At 43.1% G+C, this 18,885-nt stretch overlaps 1 protein-coding gene across 5 annotated transcripts in view; it reads left to right on the forward strand.

Moving 5' to 3' along the window:
- Nucleotides 1–18,885, forward strand: part of LOC145423962 (protein NLRC3-like) — a 197,522-nt gene that overhangs the window by 168,300 nt on the left and 10,337 nt on the right. For 2 of the 5 annotated variants that reach the window (XM_080296783.1, XM_080296784.1), the window contains one exon: nt 7,019–8,361. The exons of 1 other annotated variant lie outside the window; for it this stretch is intronic. In XM_080296783.1, the coding sequence (XP_080152909.1) occupies nt 7,019–7,217 (199 nt within the window). In that variant the 3' untranslated portion in view covers nt 7,218–8,361. Of the gene's footprint in view, nt 1–7,018; nt 8,362–9,305; nt 10,531–14,141; nt 14,319–16,693; nt 16,871–18,885 lie in introns of those variants that run through there. 2 more of the 5 variants (XM_080296782.1, XM_080296785.1) reach the window with 2 other exon arrangements.

Raw genomic sequence — 18,885 nt, forward strand, 5'->3', positions numbered from 1 at the left:
TTTTTCTACATAATCCATCATACAAAATGTAATCAAATGGAAAAGTCTCTTTTTTAACTTGTTTTATCAGTTTTAATCTTTTAACTTTATGCATCAAGCAAAAATGTAATTATATGCAACATTCTCTGACTTGAATAAATTAGTTTAACATTTAAACCTATTTTCTACACATTCCAGCACATAAAATAAAATATTTTTTGTGTTTACACTCACTCTTTCAAATAGATGCAAGTAAAACACAGCAGAAAATAAATAAAGTCAAAGACTAGGGGTCCTGTTGCTCTATTTTCACCTGTAAAGCAGGACTAGGGTAGGCGGAGGTTTACCCTGGTGCAGGTGTGCCGCGGTCAGCTCTGTGATTTTCCCATCACGTCGTTGCGCACTCGGTGCTTACTTGGAAGTTTAGGGGTTTTTTTCGCTGTAAAAAGAAGTTTTCTTCCCACGCACGATGGACGCTAATGTTTTTGTCACTTTTTATGGAATCAAACTCAAAGGAAGGTCAGTACTTCCACGCTTTAAACGCTGCACGCTCATACTCTCTCCCACAATCGATTTATGATCCATTGTTGATCTGCACACAGCTGTTGTCACCAACGGCGCACTCGCTTACGTCACTGTCATGAGGCATTCTCGCAAAAAAATCACGGTTTTAGTAACGCAGTAACGCAGCGTTCCTACGGGAAGGTAACGGTAATCTAATTACCGATTTCGCAATAGTAATCGCTTACTTTACTCGTTACTTGAAAAAAGTAATCAGATTACAGTAACGCGTTACTGCCCATCTCTGGTCATAGCCGAGCGTCACTACTACCAGGATTGTGTGGCTACACCGTGCCAGGGCCCAAGCCCCGCTTGAGTTTAACGGACAACCTATTGCAATATTACGACTGGGCGATATGACCCAAAGTTCATATCTCGATATTCTTTAGCTGGATGGCGATATACGATATATATCTCGATATTTTTAAAGCCAGAAAGTTCGAACAAAAAGAGAGTTCTTAGTCAAAGCTGTGTCCCAAATCTCACACAGGCACATTTATTAACATACAGCGTAGATGTACATGAAACAATTACTCAGGAATAAATGATCAGCATTTATTAAATAATAATGCTCCATAAATAAAAGAAAACAAGGTTGTGTTTGTGCATAACAAAAAGCTCACAATCGTGCAGTCAAAATGTAAACAGACGCTGAGCATAATAACAAGCAGCTGCTCTGTTCCCAGGTTCTACTGCGTGACTGACAGCCTGGAGTTTGAAACCCTCTTTGTAACCGTGTCTCTTACAGGTGCCATTTATGGTCCTTATACACACTCAATACAGTAATATTACGTTGAAGCAGAGTACGTATCACTCCGCGAGGCTCCTCGTAGCTGTAATGCTCCAACAATCCATCAAGCGGTGCGGCCTCGTAGCTGAGCAAAGTCGTACCAAAACATCTTTTGAAAGGTTTCTGAGCGCCGTGTAGCACATAAAATCGGTTCGAGGTCAGTAAGCACAACCAGAATTCATCCATAAGCCGCACTGTCGATTTATGAGAAAATTACAGGATTTTAAGTGCAGAAAATATAGTTTATGGTTTTCATTTGATCTTAGCAAATATCTACGCCTCTAATTGGGACGATCACAGATTTTTCACTAATGTCTTTGCGCGGCTCCCCAATATGTCATCACACAATATCATCTTTGAGGGAGACCTAAACTGCTCATTATCTGCTATGGACCACAGTTCACACAAAAGTACACTTAGTCCAAAGTCATCATGCGTCATTCAGAGCTTTCTTGATAATTATGGGCTGGCTGATGTATGGAGATTTCATAATCCTGCTTCACGTCAATACTCTTTTTTTCTAATGTCCATAAAACATATATTTGTATAGAAAAACGTCTCCCTTTAGTTACAGAATGTGATTATAAGACTCTGGTGATTTCTCCTCTTGTTTTTTCAATGTGTATTCCTGATGCCTGCTCCAACTATCAGCCATGGAGATTCAACTCAGTGTTGTTAGCAGATGAAGAGTTTGTCAGTTACAAAAGGTCTCAAAGACATTTTTTTTCTATCAATCAGACCCCAGAGATGTCATCATCAGTCATTTGGGAATCTCTAAAAGCATCTGAGAGGCCAAATAATTTCATTTTGTGCCAAACAAAGTGCAACACTGAAAGAACATCATCCATAAATATTGAGTAAGAACTGGACTCTCATACAGCGAGACTCGAATGCCTTTAAACATCAGCTTATCCTGCTGATCCGAGTCCAACACTGAGTTTGTAAAAACATGTTTGTCAATCATTTTGTTTGGTTTCTGAGGAAAATGATTCAATAAGTTGCTGCTAATACACAACATTTCATCATATTTCCTCATAACCCTCTTTTGTCTGACCATTTGATCCCATTTGAATTTGCAATAAAGGATCCACAGAGTTTGGTGACAATAATGACAGTAGATGTTTGTGTGAAAGTGCTGGAAGCAAATGAGTGTGTGATGTTCTTTCAGTGTTGCACTTTGTAGACGCTCCCTGAGCACTGGTCTCACAGCCAGCTGCACATAGAGACCAGTGTTGTTAGTCCAGGTCAGAAGATGACTTGTTGGAATGAAAATGAGCTTGTAGTTTGTCTGCTTTAATAATGTGACTGGAAAAAGGTGTTGGACTTCAAATATGTCCATTTCTGTCACACTTCACCTTTAAAAGTGAAGCCTTGTGGTTCCTGGAAGGAAAAACACGACTTTTTCAAGTCTTTGTCCTGTTTTTATGAGAAATGTACGACTTTAATGTGAAACATTCAGAGTTTTTTCTCTTGTTGTGTTTGTTTGAAGCTGCTTCCTGTTGGCTTCAGCTGTTTGGAGTTTCCATTTTCTAAACTTCTACATTCTGAACCTTCTTCAGCTCTGAACAGATGATGAAACACTGAATGATTTCAAGCACTTTGTCTAATAAACTTACATCTTTCATTCTTTATACAGATTGCAGAGCTGTGGTTTGTCAGAGATCAGCTGTGATTATCTGGCAGCAGCACTGAAGTCCAACCCCTCCCATCTGAGAGAGCTGGACCTGAGCAGGAACTACAAGCTGCAGGATCCAGGAGTGAAGCATCTGTGTGGTTTCCTGGAGAGTCCAGGATGTAAACTTGAAACTCTGAGGTCAGTCAGCATGTTTTAGTTGTGCTGAGATGAATATGATGTGAAAGTTGTGCTGACACTAAACTGCAGACATCAGGCTGATATTATACTGATCCACACTGAGGATCTTCATGGTAAAGTCTGTTTTCTTCTTCTCTGGTTTAGTCCATTGACTGCAGCAGAACAATGTTCACATTTCAAACAGTGATACTCAACGTATGGCCCGCGGCCCACACGCGGCCTGCCCACCTTTCCTGATTCAGAGAGAGGGGACCCTGATTAACTGTGTAGCTTCTTCCTCACAGTTCTAAGTATCAGACACAACAATGAATAATCCACAGCTGACTATCTTTAGCAGGTCAAAGGTCACGGCACACAGCAGACAGTCAGAAATATTCTAACTCTGATCATTTATCAGTTGTGACACTGTGAGACTTGATCAGAGGTGTGATCATCACAGCAGAGGCCTTTGTGTCAAAGTCACTGAGGATCAAACAGAAACACATGAAGCAGATTTTCCTCTTCTGGCTTTTTATAGCAGATAACCTTCAAAATATTCTGCAGTCGATCAAAAACTGAAGCAAACCATGAAGCAACATGTGAACATGAGCTGATGCTGCTGAAGTGAAGCAAAGTTACAGAGGTTTGATTACAGACACAGCTGAGAGTTTGTAATCTGTCATCATTTTAAAAAGTTTCCATGGAACAGCAGAAATGAGGCTTTACTGTCAGAGGCCGACAGCACTGAACACAACAGCAGACTGGTGGCTAATAAACAGTGAATGATGCAGAAACAGATGTTTGAAGCTGTTCTTGGAGTACACTGAGAGAGAGAGAGCTGTGCAGGCAGGAACAGCCAAAGTCAGAGAGAATTCATGAGCATATTGATCAAACGTGAAGCAGAGTTTGGATCTTCTTTTGCTGCTGCTTCACTCAGTTTTGGTTGGAGACAGATGAAACCTGCAGCTTCAGGATCTGTGAGCTGTCCACTTTCAGCCCCGACGGCGTGTCCGTGTACGTGCCGTGGAGTGAACGATCCACGCTCTGTGTTTCCATCTTTGTGTGTTTAGCTGCTCTCATTTACTGTTTTAGCTGTTTGCTGCTTGTTGAAATAGTTTGTGAGCTTTAACCTGAGATTCTGGCAAAATACATTTATATTAAACATCGATTCAGGATTGAATGAATCAACATCGTTTTATTCGAATTAAAACCATTTAAATGGGAACATGAATTTTTTACAGCCGCCTCTAATGCTGGGTAATGTCAGCTGGTCCATGTGCAGCTGGCTGTGAGGCTCAGGGAGCGTCTACAAAGTGCAACACTGAAAGAACATCATCCATAAATATTGAGTAAGAACTGGACTCTCATCAAATCAAATCACTTTTATTGTCACATCACATGTGCAGGTACACTGGTACAGCACATGTGAGTGAAATTCTTGTGTGCGAGCTTCACAAGCAACAGAGTTGTGCAAAATACAAGAATGGCTACATCTGAAACTAATAAATATATGTACAATATATAATAGTATATGCATTTCTGGATGTGTATACTAAATATTTTCCTACGTGTGTGTGTGTACACATATTTTACAAATTAAATAGAGTAAACAATAATAAATATATAAAATATACAGAGTTGAGACATGTGCAAAACAGTGGCATTACTGTACGGTATGTAGTGCATAATGTTGAAGTTCCAGTAGTGAAGGTGAGGTGTCTATGACGTGTTCAGCAGTCTGATGGCCTGGTGGAAGAAGCTGTCTCTCAGTCTGCTGGTTGGGGACCGGATGCTGCAGAACCTCCTTCCTGATGGAAGTAGTCTGAACAGTTGATGGCTGGGGGGACTGGAGTCCTTGATGGTCCTCCCCGCTTTCCTCAGGCAGCGCTTCCTGTAGATGTCTTGGAGGGAGGGAAGCTCACCTCCAATTATCCGTTCAGAGCACCGCACTACTCGCTGGAGAGCTTTGCAGTTGTAGGCAGTGCTGTTGCCATACCAGGTGGTGATGCATCCAGTGAGGATGCTCTCAATGGCACAGTGATAGAAGGTCCTGAGGATGCGGGGGCTCATGCCGAATCTTTTCAGTCTCCTGAGAAAGAAGAGGCGCTGCTGCGCCTTCTTCACTGTTTTGTTTGTGTGTACTGACCACGTAAGATCCTCAGCCAGGTGTACGCCAAGGAAGCGGAAGCTGCTCACTCTCTCCACAGCAGCGCCGTTGATGGTGATGGGGGTGTGTACTTCTCTGCACCTCCGGAAGTCCACTATCAACTCCTTTGTCTTTGCGACGTTGAGGGTGAGATGGTTGTCTTGACACCAGTGGGTCAGGGCGCTGACCTCCTCCCTGTAAGCCGTCTCATCACCGTTGGTGATAAGACCCACCACTGTAGTGTCGTCCGCAAACTTCACAATGATGTTGGAGTTGTTAGTGGCTGTGCAGTCGTAGGTGTAGAGTGAGTACAGGAGAGGGCTCAGTACACACCCCTGTGGAGCACCAGTGTTCAGTGTGATGGGGGATGAGGTGATGCTGCCCAGTCTGACCACTTGGCGTCTGTCAGACAGGAAGCTAAGGATCCAGCTGCAGAGGGAGCTGCTCAGTCCTAGATCCTGCAGTTTCCTGTCCAGCTTCGAGGGAACGATGGTATTGAATACTGAGCTGTAATCTACAAACAGCATCCTCACATACGTGTCTCTCTTCTCCAGGTGTGACAGGGCAGTGTGTAGTGTCAGGGCTATGGCATCATCAGTGGACCTATTGTGGCGGTATGCGAACTGTAGAGGGTCCAGTGAGTCGGGTAGTGCAGAGCAGATGAAGTCCCTGACCAGCTTCTCGAAGCATTTGCTTACGATGGGGGTCAGGGCTACAGGTCGCCAGTCGTTCAATGAGGAGATGGTGGAGGATTTGGGTACAGGGACGATGGTGGCCATTTTGAAGCAGGCTGGGACTACAGACAGAGAGAGGGAAAGGTTGAAGATGTGTGTGAACACTCCAGCCAGCTGAGCCGCGCATGACCTGAGTACGCGGCCGGGAATCCCGTCCGGACCAGTAGCTTTGCGCGCGTTCACCTTCCTGAAGCACTTCCGCACATCCTCCTCAGACACAGTGTGCGCACTGACGTCATCCGCGGTGCACACACATACAGCGAGACTCAAATGCCTTTAAACATCAGCTTATCCTGCTGATCCAAGTCCAACACTGAGTTTGTAAAAACATGTTTGTCAATCATTTTGTTTGGTTTCTGAGGAAAATGATTCAATAAGTTGCTGCTAATACACAACATTTCATCATATTTCCTCATAACCCTCTTTTGTCTGACCATTTGATCCCATTTGAATTTGCAATAAAGGATCCACAGAGTTTGGTGACAATAATGACAGTAGATGTTTGTGTGAAAGTGCTGGAAGCAAATGAGTGTGTGATGTTCTTTCAGTGTTGCACTTTGTAGACGCTCCCTGAGCACTGGTCTCACAGCCAGCTGCACACAGAGACCAGTGTTGTTAGTCCAGGTCAGAAGATGACTTGTTGGAATGAAAATGAGCTTGTAGTTTGTCTGCTTTAATAATGTGACTGGAAAAAGGTGTTGGACTTCAAATATGTCCATTTCTGTCACACTTCACCTTTAAAAGTGAAGCCATGTGGTTCCTGGAAGGAAAAACACGACTTTTTCAAGTCTTTGTCCTGTTTTTATGAGAAATGTACGACTTTAATGTGAAACATTCAGAGTTTTTTCTCTTGTTGTGTTTGTTTGAAGCTGCTTCCTGTTGGCTTCAGCTGTTTGGAGTTTCCATTTTCTAAACTTCTACATTCTGAACCTTCTTCAGCTCTGAACAGATGATGAAACACTGAATGATTTCAAGCACTTTGTCTAATAAACTTACATCTTTCGTTCTTTATACAGATTGATGGGCTGTGGTTTGTCAGAGATCAGCTGTGATTATCTGGCAGCAGCACTGAAGTCCAACCCCTCCCATCTGAGAGAGCTGGACCTGAGCTCCAACAACAACAAGCTGCAGGATCCAGGAGTGAAGCATCTGTGTGGTTTCCTGGAGAGTCCAGGATGTAAACTTGAAACTCTGAGGTCAGTCAGCATGTTTTAGTTGTGCTGAGATGAATATGATGTGAAAGTTGTGCTGACACTAAACTGCAGACATCAGGCTGATATTATACTGATCCACACTGAGGATCTTCATGGTAAAGTCTGTTTTCTTCTTCTCTGGTTTAGTCCATTGACTGCAGCAGAACAATGTTCACATTTCAAACAGTGATACTCAACGTATGGCCCGCGGCCCACACGCGGCCTGCCCACCTTTCCTGATTCAGAGAGAGGGGACCCTGATTAACTGTGTAGCTTCTTCCTCACAGTTCTAAGTATCAGACACAACAATGAATAATCCACAGCTGACTGTCTTTAGCAGGTCAAAGGTCACGGCACACAGCAGACAGTCAGAAATATTCTAACTCTGATCATTTATCAGTTGTGACACTGTGAGACTTGATCAGAGGTGTGATCATCACAGCAGAGGCCTTTGTGTCAAAGTCACTGAGGATCAAACAGAAACACATGAAGCAGATTTTCCTCTTCTGGCTTTTTATAGCAGATAACCTTCAAAATATTCTGCAGTCGATCAAAAACTGAAGCAAACCATGAAGCAACATGTGAACATGAGCTGATGCTGCTGAAGTGAAGCAAAGTTACAGAGGTTTGATTACAGACACAGCTGAGAGTTTGTAATCTGTCATCATTTTAAAAAGTTTCCATGGAACAGCAGAAATGAGGCTTTACTGTCAGAGGCCGACAGCACTGAACACAACAGCAGACTGGTGGCTAATAAACAGTGAATGATGCAGAAACAGATGTTTGAAGCTGTTCTTGGAGTACACTGAGAGAGAGAGAGCTGTGCAGGCAGGAACAGCCAAAGTCAGAGAGAATTCATGAGCATATTGATCAAACGTGAAGCAGAGTTTGGATCTTCTTTTGCTGCTGCTTCACTCAGTTTTGGTTGGAGACAGATGAAACCTGCAGCTTCAGGATCTGTGAGCTGTCCACTTTCAGCCCCGACGGCGTGTCCGTGTACGTGCCGTGGAGTGAACGATCCACGCTCTGTGTTTCCATCTTTGTGTGTTTAGCTGCTCTCATTTACTGTTTTATCTGTTTGCTGCTTGTTGAAATAGTTTGTGAGCTTTAACCTGAGATTCTGGCAAAATACATTTATATTAAACATCGATTCAGGATTGAATGAATCAACATCGTTTTATTCGAATTAAAACCATTTAAATGGGAACATGAATTTTTTACAGCCGCCTCTAATGCTGGGTAATGTCAGCTGGTCCATGTGCAGCTGGCTGTGAGGCTCAGGGAGCGTCTACAAAGTGCAACACTGAAAGAACATCATCCATAAATATTGAGTAAGAACTGGACTCTCATACAGCGAGACTCAAATGCCTTTAAACATCAGCTTATCCTGCTGATCCAAGTCCAACACTGAGTTTGTAAAAACATGTTTGTCAATCATTTTGTTTGGTTTCTGAGGAAAATGATTCAATAACTTGCTGCTAATACACAACATTTCATCATATTTCCTCATAACCCTCTTTTGTCTGACCATTTGATCCCATTTGAATTTGCAATAAAGGATCCACAGAGTTTGGTGACAATAATGACAGTAGATGTTTGTGTGAAAGTGCTGGAAGCAAATGAGTGTGTGATGTTCTTTCAGTGTTGCACTTTGTAGACGCTCCCTGAGCACTGGTCTCACAGCCAGCTGCACATAGAGACCAGTGTTGTTAGTCCAGGTCAGAAGATGACTTGTTGGAATGAAAATGAGCTTGTAGTTTGTCTGCTTTAATAATGTGACTGGAAAAAGGTGTTGGACTTCAAATATGTCCATTTCTGTCACACTTCACCTTTAAAAGTGAAGCCATGTGGTTCCTGGAAGGAAAAACACGACTTTTTCAAGTCTTTGTCCTGTTTTTATGAGAAATGTACGACTTTAATGTGAAACATTCAGAGTTTTTTCTCTTGTTGTGTTTGTTTGAAGCTGCTTCCTGTTGGCTTCAGCTGTTTGGAGTTTCCATTTTCTAAACTTCTACATTCTGAACCTTCTTCAGCTCTGAACAGATGATGAAACACTGAATGATTTCAAGCACTTTGTCTAATAAACTTACATCTTTCATTCTTTATACAGATTGTGGAGCTGTGGTTTGTCAGAGATCAGCTGTGATTATCTGGCAGCAGCACTGAAGTCCAACCCCTCCCATCTGAGACAGCTGGACCTGAGCTCCAACTACAACCTGCAGGATCCAGGAGTGAAGCATCTGTGTGGTTTCCTGGAGAGTCCAGGATGTAAACTTGAAACTCTGAGGTCAGTCAGCATGTTTTAGTTGTGCTGAGATGAATATGATGTGAAAGTTGTGCTGACACTAAACTGCAGACATCAGGCTGATATTATACTGATCCACACTGAGGATCTTCATGGTAAAGTCTGTTTTCTTCTTCTCTGGTTTAGTCCATTGACTGCAGCAGAACAATGTTCACATTTCAAACAGTGATACTCAACGTATGGCCCGCGGCCCACACGCGGCCTGCCCACCTTTCCTGATTCAGAGAGAGGGGACCCTGATTAACTGTGTAGCTTCTTCCTCACAGTTCTAAGTATCAGACACAACAATGAATAATCCACAGCTGACTGTCTTTAGCAGGTCAAAGGTCACGGCACACAGCAGACAGTCAGAAATATTCTAACTCTGATCATTTATCAGTTGTGACACTGTGAGACTTGATCAGAGGTGTGATCATCACAGCAGAGGCCTTTGTGTCAAAGTCACTGAGGATCAAACAGAAACACATGAAGCAGATTTTCCTCTTCTGGCTTTTTATAGCAGATAACCTTCAAAATATTCTGCAGTCGATCAAAAACTGAAGCAAACCATGAAGCAACATGTGAACATGAGCTGATGCTGCTGAAGTGAAGCAAAGTTACAGAGGTTTGATTACAGACACAGCTGAGAGTTTGTAATCTGTCATCATTTTAAAAAGTTTCCATGGAACAGCAGAAATGAGGCTTTACTGTCAGAGGCCGACAGCACTGAACACAACAGCAGACTGGTGGCTAATAAACAGTGAATGATGCAGAAACAGATGTTTGAAGCTGTTCTTGGAGTACACTGAGAGAGAGAGAGCTGTGCAGGCAGGAACAGCCAAAGTCAGAGAGAATTCATGAGCATATTGATCAAACGTGAAGCAGAGTTTGGATCTTCTTTTGCTGCTGCTTCACTCAGTTTTGGTTGGAGACAGATGAAACCTGCAGCTTCAGGATCTGTGAGCTGTCCACTTTCAGCCCCGACGGCGTGTCCGTGTACGTGCCGTGGAGTGAACGATCCACGCTCTGTGTTTCCATCTTTGTGTGTTTAGCTGCTCTCATTTACTGTTTTATCTGTTTGCTGCTTGTTGAAATAGTTTGTGAGCTTTAACCTGAGATTCTGGCAAAATACATTTATATTAAACATCGATTCAGGATTGAATGAATCAACATCGTTTTATTCAAATTAAAACCATTTAAATGGGAACATGAATTTTTTACAGCCGCCTCTAATGCTGGGTAATGTCAGCTGGTCCATGTGCAGCTGGCTGTGAGGCTCAGGGAGCGTCTACAAAGTGCAACACTGAAAGAACATCATCCATAAATATTGAGTAAGAACTGGACTCTCATACAGCGAGACTCAAATGCCTTTAAACATCAGCTTATCCTGCTGATCCAAGTCCAACACTGAGTTTGTAAAAACATGTTTGTCAATCATTTTGTTTGGTTTCTGAGGAAAATGATTCAATAAGTTGCTGCTAATACACAACATTTCATCATATTTCCTCATAACCCTCTTTTGTCTGACCATTTGATCCCATTTGAATTTGCAATAAAGGATCCACAGAGTTTGGTGACAATAATGACAGTAGATGTTTGTGTGAAAGTGCTGGAAGCAAATGAGTGTGTGATGTTCTTTCAGTGTTGCACTTTGTAGACGCTCCCTGAGCACTGGTCTCACAGCCAGCTGCACATAGAGACCAGTGTTGTTAGTCCAGGTCAGAAGATGACTTGTTGGAATGAAAATGAGCTTGTAGTTTGTCTGCTTTAATAATGTGACTGGAAAAAGGTGTTGGACTTCAAATATGTCCATTTCTGTCACACTTCACCTTTAAAAGTGAAGCCATGTGGTTCCTGGAAGGAAAAACACGACTTTTTCAAGTCTTTGTCCTGTTTTTATGAGAAATGTACGACTTTAATGTGAAACATTCAGAGTTTTTTCTCTTGTTGTGTTTGTTTGAAGCTGCTTCCTGTTGGCTTCAGCTGTTTGGAGTTTCCATTTTCTAAACTTCTACATTCTGAACCTTCTTCAGCTCTGAACAGATGATGAAACACTGAATGATTTCAAGCACTTTGTCTAATAAACTTACATCTTTCATTCTTTATACAGATTGATGGGCTGTGGTTTGTCAGAGATCAGCTGTGATTATCTGGCAGCAGCAGTGAAGTCCAACCCCTCCCATCTGAGAGAGCTGGACCTGAGCTCCAACAACAAGCTGCAGGATCCAGGAGTGAAGCATCTGTGTGGTTTCCTGGAGAGTCCAGGATGTAAACTTGAAACTCTGAGGTCAGTCAGCATGTTTTAGTTGTGCTGAGATGAATATGATGTGAAAGTTGTGCTGACACTAAACTGCAGACATCAGGCTGATATTATACTGATCCACACTGAGGATCTTCATGGTAAAGTCTGTTTTCTTCTTCTCTGGTTTAGTCCATTGACTGCAGCAGAACAATGTTCACATTTCAAACCTTCAAAGAAGAAGAAAAATCCTCCACTGGAAAATTCACTGTGAAACTCTCAAACTCTTCATTGCACCTTAAAGTCTGTGTGACACTGAAATCCAAAGCAAAATGTGCGTTTGCTTTACAGACAGCAGTCCAACACAAACATACACACATCATCCAAAACACAGTCCAACATCCAAATCTCCTCCACTGCCAGCATGAATGATGGGAAAGAGAAGGAGGAACACTCTGACATTCAGGGTTAGAATGAGTTTCATCAAGCAGACTGTGAAGATCAAAGCTGCATTAGAAAGCTTACATGAATGAATGAGTGGACAGAAGTGGACAGAGATCATCTGAAGCACTTCAAAGGCTTTAAATCAGCACATTTCTCTTTATTCTTTATCAACTCTGTTAGTTTCTCTCAGTTTTCTGTGGAATGAAGCTAACAGCAGGCTAATAAGATGCTGACCAATAGGTTTCTATTAAAGGTTGTAATTTGTATATGAAAAAGTGCTTTGGCTCAGCAGGGATCAGCTTACAGGTAGAATACAGCTGCTGGATGGGATTAGCATGTCATAGCTATCTACCAAACTGCTAACTGGGGGATTTCAGGCCATCTATGGATCATTTTTGCTAACTGTTTATTCAGCTTAGGCTCACAGGGCTGCAGCCTGTGCCCTAGCTGTCATAGGGCAAGAGGCGTGGTCCACCTGCACAGGTGAGCAGTCCATCACAGGGCCAACAGAGAGCGACAGAGAAGCACTCCCTCACATCCACACCTACAGCCAATGTAGAAGCACCAATGAACCTAAGCAGCATTTCATTGGACTGTGGGAGAACATCCAACCTCCACAGAAAGGCCCAGCTGACCAACAAGCTTCAACCTACAACCTTCTTGCTCTAAGGCACTAGTGCTAACCACTTTTGCCCATTTCAGCCCAAATCCTGCATCTTCCTGTTTCTGACTCCAGGCCAGCTCCACTAACACTTTCTCATCAGACACTGCCACCTAGTGGAGGAAGTCTTAGTTCCATTTGAAGCTTCAGATTACAGTTAGTTCCTTTACAAAGAGGTGGAGGTGGTGGGGCCACAGCACCATCATCACTGAGTGCCATAGGACACTTAACCTTTGTTTCCATATGCTGGGAACTTCCTGTTGTTCCAAGGAGGACTGGAAAATGTGTGAAACTCTCTCAGTCAGTTCCTCACAGCACACTTCAATCATTTCCCTCCCACAGCATCAGGACCAGGGCTTTTTCTCTCTTTGGTCCCACTAAGAGATTTCCACACAAACACCTCATCAGTGGGACTCTCAGAGCTACCAGCCCTTTGCTACAATCACAAAGCTCTTCTTTGAAATCAATGATATCAAAGCTGGAATCAAATGAGTCCAAGTCTTCTGCTGATTCAGCATCACATTCATCTTTGCTCCTTGTTCTGCATCCCCACCATGGACTTCATTCCTTTCCAAGCCAGCCTTGAGTGTCCTTTATTCAGCTCATCCTCTGCTTTACTTTTACACCTGATTTTAGCTGCTTTATCTCTCTTTCAACAGGTTTCTGTGCCTCAATCTTTTTCTTCTCTCCCTCATAACAAGACAGCTTCTTCTGCCTGAGAACATGTTGGAGTGATTTACTAATCCAGGGCTGCTTATTGGGGAAAATACTTCCTGTTTGCAAAGTAATCCCCATTTTTCCCAGAAAGAAATGTCAGTAGAAATCGATGATCTAAGTGAGAACATGAGCCTTTAAAAAGTCCCAGTGGGTGCAGTCAAAGCAGTCCCTCAGTCCCAGTATAGAGTCTTTGGTCCAGACTGGAACAACTGTGTGCCCAGTTTGAGCTCTCTTCAGTGCTGTGACCTGACAGACCCAGAGGGGCCATCACATCACATTTAGAAGCTCCCCTGATGGAGCCACAACACATGTCCAATACTTAGTCTGTCTTGTTGGACCAACTGGAAGAAATGATTCAAGGACTTAGTCACAGAACAGAGATTCAAATCTCCAAAATCCAACTGGCTGCATCAGGACATATAGTCTGAAACTCTGCACAGTTTCCTGTTTGAAGCTGCTTCCTGTTGGCTTCAGCTGTTTGGAGTTTCCATTTTCTAAACTTCTACATTCTGAACCTTCTTCAGCTCTGAACAGATGATGAAACACTGAATGATTTCAAGCACTTTGTCTAATAAACTTACATCTTTCATTCTTTATACAGATTGGAGAGCTGTGGTTTGTCAGAGATCAGCTGTGATTATCTGGCAGCAGCACTGAAGTCCAACCCCTCCCATCTGAGAGAGCTGGACCTGAGCTCCAACAACAAGCTGCAGGATCCAGGAGTGAAGCATCTGTGTGGTTTCCTGGAGAGTCCAGGATGTAAACTTGAAACTCTGAGGTCAGTCAGCATGTTTTAGTTGTGCTGAGATGAATATGATGTGAAAGTTGTGCTGACACTAAACTGCAGACATCAGGCTGATATTATACTGATCCACACTGAGGATCTTCATGGTAAAGTCTGTTTTCTTCTTCTCTGGTTTAGTCCATTGACTGCAGCAGAACAATGTTCACATTTCAAACCTTCAAAGAAGAAGAAAAATCCTCCACTGGAAAATTCACTGTGAAACTCTCAAACTCTTCATTGCACCTTAAAGTCTGTCTGACACTGAAATCCAAAGCAAAATGTGTGTTTGCTTTACAGACAGCAGTCCAACACAAACATACACACATCATCCAAAACACAGTCCAACATCCAAATCTCCTCCACTGCCAGCATGAATGATGGGAAAGAGAAGGAGCAACACTCTGACATTCAGGGTTAGAATGAGTTTCATCAAGCAGACTGTGAAGATCAAAGCTGCATTAGAAAGCTTACATGAATGAATGAGTGGACAGAAGTGGACAGAGATCATCTGAAGCACTTCAAAGGCTTTAAATCAGCACATTTCTCTTTATTCTTTATCAACTCTGTTAGTTTCTCTCAGTTTTCTGTGGAATGAAGCTAACAGCAGGCTAATAAGATGCTGACCAATAGGTTTCTATTAAAGGTTGTAATTTGTATATGAAAAAGTGCTTTGGCTCAGCAGGGATCAGCTTACAGGTAGAATACAGCTGCTGGATGGGATTAGCATGTCATAGCTATCTACCAAACTGCTAACTGGGGGATTTCAGGCCATCTATGGATCATTTTTGCTAACTGTTTATTCAGCTTAGGCTCACAGGGCTGCAGCCTGTGCCCTAGCTGTCATAGGGCAAGAGGCGTGGTCCACCTGCACAGGTGAGCAGTCCATCACAGGGCCAACAGAGAGCGACAGAGAAGCACTCCCTCACATCCACACCTACAGCCAATTTAGAAGCACCAATGAACCTAAGCAGCATTTCATTGGACTGTGGGAGAACATCCAACCTCCACAGAAAGGCCCAGCTGACCAACAAGCTTCAACCTACAACCTTCTTGCTCTAAGGCACTAGTGCTAACCACTTTTGCCCATTTCAGCCCAAATCCTGCATCTTCCTGTTTCTGACTCCAGGCCAGCTCCACTAACACTTTTTCATCAGACACTGCCACCTAGTGGAGGAAGTCTTAGTTCCATTTGAAGCTTCAGATTACAGTTAGTTCCTTTACAAAGAGGTGGAGGTGGTGGGGCCACAGCACCATCATCACTGAGTGCCATAGGACACTTAACCTTTGTTTCCATATGCTGGGAACTTCCTGTTGTTCCAAGGAGGACTGGAAAATGTGTGAAAATCTCCCAGTCAGTTCCTCACAGCACACTTCAATCATTTCCCTCCCACAGCATCAGGACCAGGGCTTTTTCTCTCTTTGGTCCCACTAAGAGATTTCCACACAAACACCTCATCAGTGGGACTCTCAGAGCTACCAGCCCTTTGCTACAATCACAAAGCTCTTCATTGAAATCAATGATATCAAAGCTGGAATCAAATGAGTCCAAGTCTTCTGCTGATTCAGCATCACATTCATCTTTGCTCCTTGTTCTGCATCCCCACCATGGACTTCATTCCTTTCCAAGCCAGCCTTGAGTGTCCTTTATTCAGCTCATCCTCTGCTTTACTTTTACACCTGATTTTAGCTGCTTTATCTCTCTTTCAACAGGTTTCTGTGCCTCAATCTTTTTCTTCTCTCCCTCATAACAAGACAGCTTCTTCTGCCTGAGAACATGTTGGAGTGATTTACTAATCCAGGGCTGCTTATTGGGGAAAATACTTCCTGTTTCCAAAGTAATCCCCATTTTTCCCAGAAAGAAATGTCAGTAGAAATCGATGATCTAAGTGAGAACATGAGCCTTTCAAAAGTCCCAGTGGGTGCAGTCAAAGCAGTCCCTCAGTCCCAGTATAGAGTCTTTGGTCCAGACTGGAACAGCTGTGTGCCCAGTTTGAGCTCTCTTCAGTGCTGTGACCTGACAGACCCAGAGGGGCCATCACATCACATTTAGAAGCTCCCCTGATGGAGCCACAACACATGTCCAATACTTAGTCTGTCTTGTTGGACCAACTGGAAGAAATGATTCAAGGACTTAGTCACAGAACAGAGATTCAAATCTCCAAAATCCAACTGGCTGCATCAGGACATATAGTCTGAAACTCTGCACAGTTTCCTGTTTGAAGCTGCTTCCTGTTGGCTTCAGCTGTTTGGAGTTTCCATTTTCTAAACTTCTACATTCTGAACCTTCTTCAGCTCTGAACAGATGATGAAACACTGAATGATTTCAAGCACTTTGTCTAATAAACTTACATTTTTCATTCTTTATACAGCTTGATCGACTGTGGTTTGTCAGAGATCAGCTGTGATTATCTGGCAGCAGCAGTGAAGTCCAACCCCTCCCATCTGAGAGAGCTGCACCTGAGCGACAACAACAACCTGCGGGATCCAGGAGTGAAGCATCTGTGTGGTTTCCTGGAGAGTCCAGGATGTAAACTTGAAACTCTGAGGTCAGTCAGCATGTTTTAGTTGTGCTGAGATGAATATGATGTGAAAGTTGTGCTGACACTAAACTGCAGACATCAGGCTGATATTATACTGATCCACACTGAGGATCTTCATGGTAAAGTCTGTTTTCTTCTTCTCTGGTTTAGTCCATTGACTGCAGCAGAACAATGTTCACATTTCAAACCTTCAAAGAAGAAGAAAAATCCTCCAGTGGAAAATTCACTGTGAAACTCTCAAACTCTTCATTGCACCTTAAAGTCTGTCTGACACTGAAATCCAAAGCAAAATGTGCGTTTGCTTTACAGACAGCAGTCCAACACAAACATACACACATCATCCAAAACACAGTCCAACATCCAAATCTCCTCCACTGCCAGCATGAATGATGGGAAAGAGAAGGAGCAACACTCTGACATTCAGGGTTAGAATGAGTTTCATCAAGCAGACTGTGAAGATCAAAGCTGCATTAGAAAGCTTACATGAATGAATGAGTGGACAGAAGTGGACAGAGATCATCTGAAGCACTTCAAAGGCTTTAAATCAGCACATTTCTCTTTATTCTTTATCAACTCTGTTAGTTTCTCTCAGTTTTCTGTGGAATGAAGCTAACAGCAGGCTAATAAGATGCTGACCAATAGGTTTCTATTAAAGGTTGTAATTTGCATATGAAAAAGTGCTTTGGCTCAGCAGGGATCAGCTTACAGGTAGAATACAGCTGCTGGATGGGATTAGCATGTCATAGCTATCTACCAAACTGCTAACTGGGGGATTTCAGGCCATCTATGGATCATTTTTGCTAACTGTTTATTCCGCTTAGGCTCACAGGGCTGCAGCCTGTGCCCTAGCTGTCATAGGGCAAGAGGCGTGGTCCACCTGCACAGGTGAGCAGTCCATCACAGGGCCAACAGAGAGCGACAGAGAAGCACTCTCTCACATCCACACCTACAGCCAATGTAGAAGCACCAATGAACCTAAGCAGCATTTCATTGGACTGTGGGAGAACATCCAACCTCCACAGAAAGGCCCAGCTGACCAACAAGCTTCAACCTACAACCTTCTTGCTCTAAGGCACTAGTGCTAACCACTTTTGCCCATTTCAGCCCAAATCCTGCATCTTCCTGTTTCTGACTCCAGGCCAGCTCCACTAACACTTTCTCATCAGACACTGCCACCTAGTGGAGGAAGTCTTAGTTCCATTTGAAGCTTCAGATTACAGTTAGTTCCTTTACAAAGAGGTGGAGGTGGTGGGGCCACAGCACCATCATCACTGAGTGCCATAGGACACTTAACCTTTGTTTCCATATGCTGGGAACTTCCTGTTGTTCCAAGGAGGACTGGAAAATGTGTGAAAATCTCCCAGTCAGTTCCTCACAGCACACTTCAATCATTTCCCTCCCACAGCATCAGGACCAGGGCTTTTTCTCTCTTTGGTCCCACTAAGAGATTTCCACACAAACACCTCATCAGTGGGACTCTCAGAGCTACCAGCCCTTTGCTACAATCACAAAGCTCTTCATTGAAATCAATGATATCAAAGCTGGAATCAAATGAGTCCAAGTCTTCTGCTGATTCAGCATCACATTCATCTTTGCTCCTTGTTCTGCATCCCCACCATGGACTTCATTCCTTTCCAAGCCAGCCTTGAGTGTCCTTTATTCAGCTCATCCTCTGCTTTACTTTTACACCTGATTTTAGCTGCTTTATCTCTCTTTCAACAGGTTTCTGTGCCTCAATCTTTTTCTTCTCTCCCTCATAACAAGACAGCTTCTTCTGCCTGAGAACATGTTGGAGTGATTTACTAATCCAGGGCTGCTTATTGGGGAAAATACTTCCTGTTTGCAAAGTAATCCCCATTTTTCCCAGAAAGAAATGTCAGTAGAAATCGATGATCTAAGTGAGAACATGAGCCTTTAAAAAGTCCCAGTGGGTGCAGTCAAAGCAGTCCCTCAGTCCCAGTATAGAGTCTTTGGTCCAGACTGGAACAACTGTGTGCCCAGTTTGAGCTCTCTTCAGTGCT

Source organism: Astatotilapia calliptera, chromosome 23 (assembly GCF_964374335.1).
Source record: "Astatotilapia calliptera chromosome 23, fAstCal68.1, whole genome shotgun sequence".
In the NCBI taxonomy this organism is placed as follows: Eukaryota; Metazoa; Chordata; class Actinopteri; order Cichliformes; family Cichlidae; genus Astatotilapia; species Astatotilapia calliptera.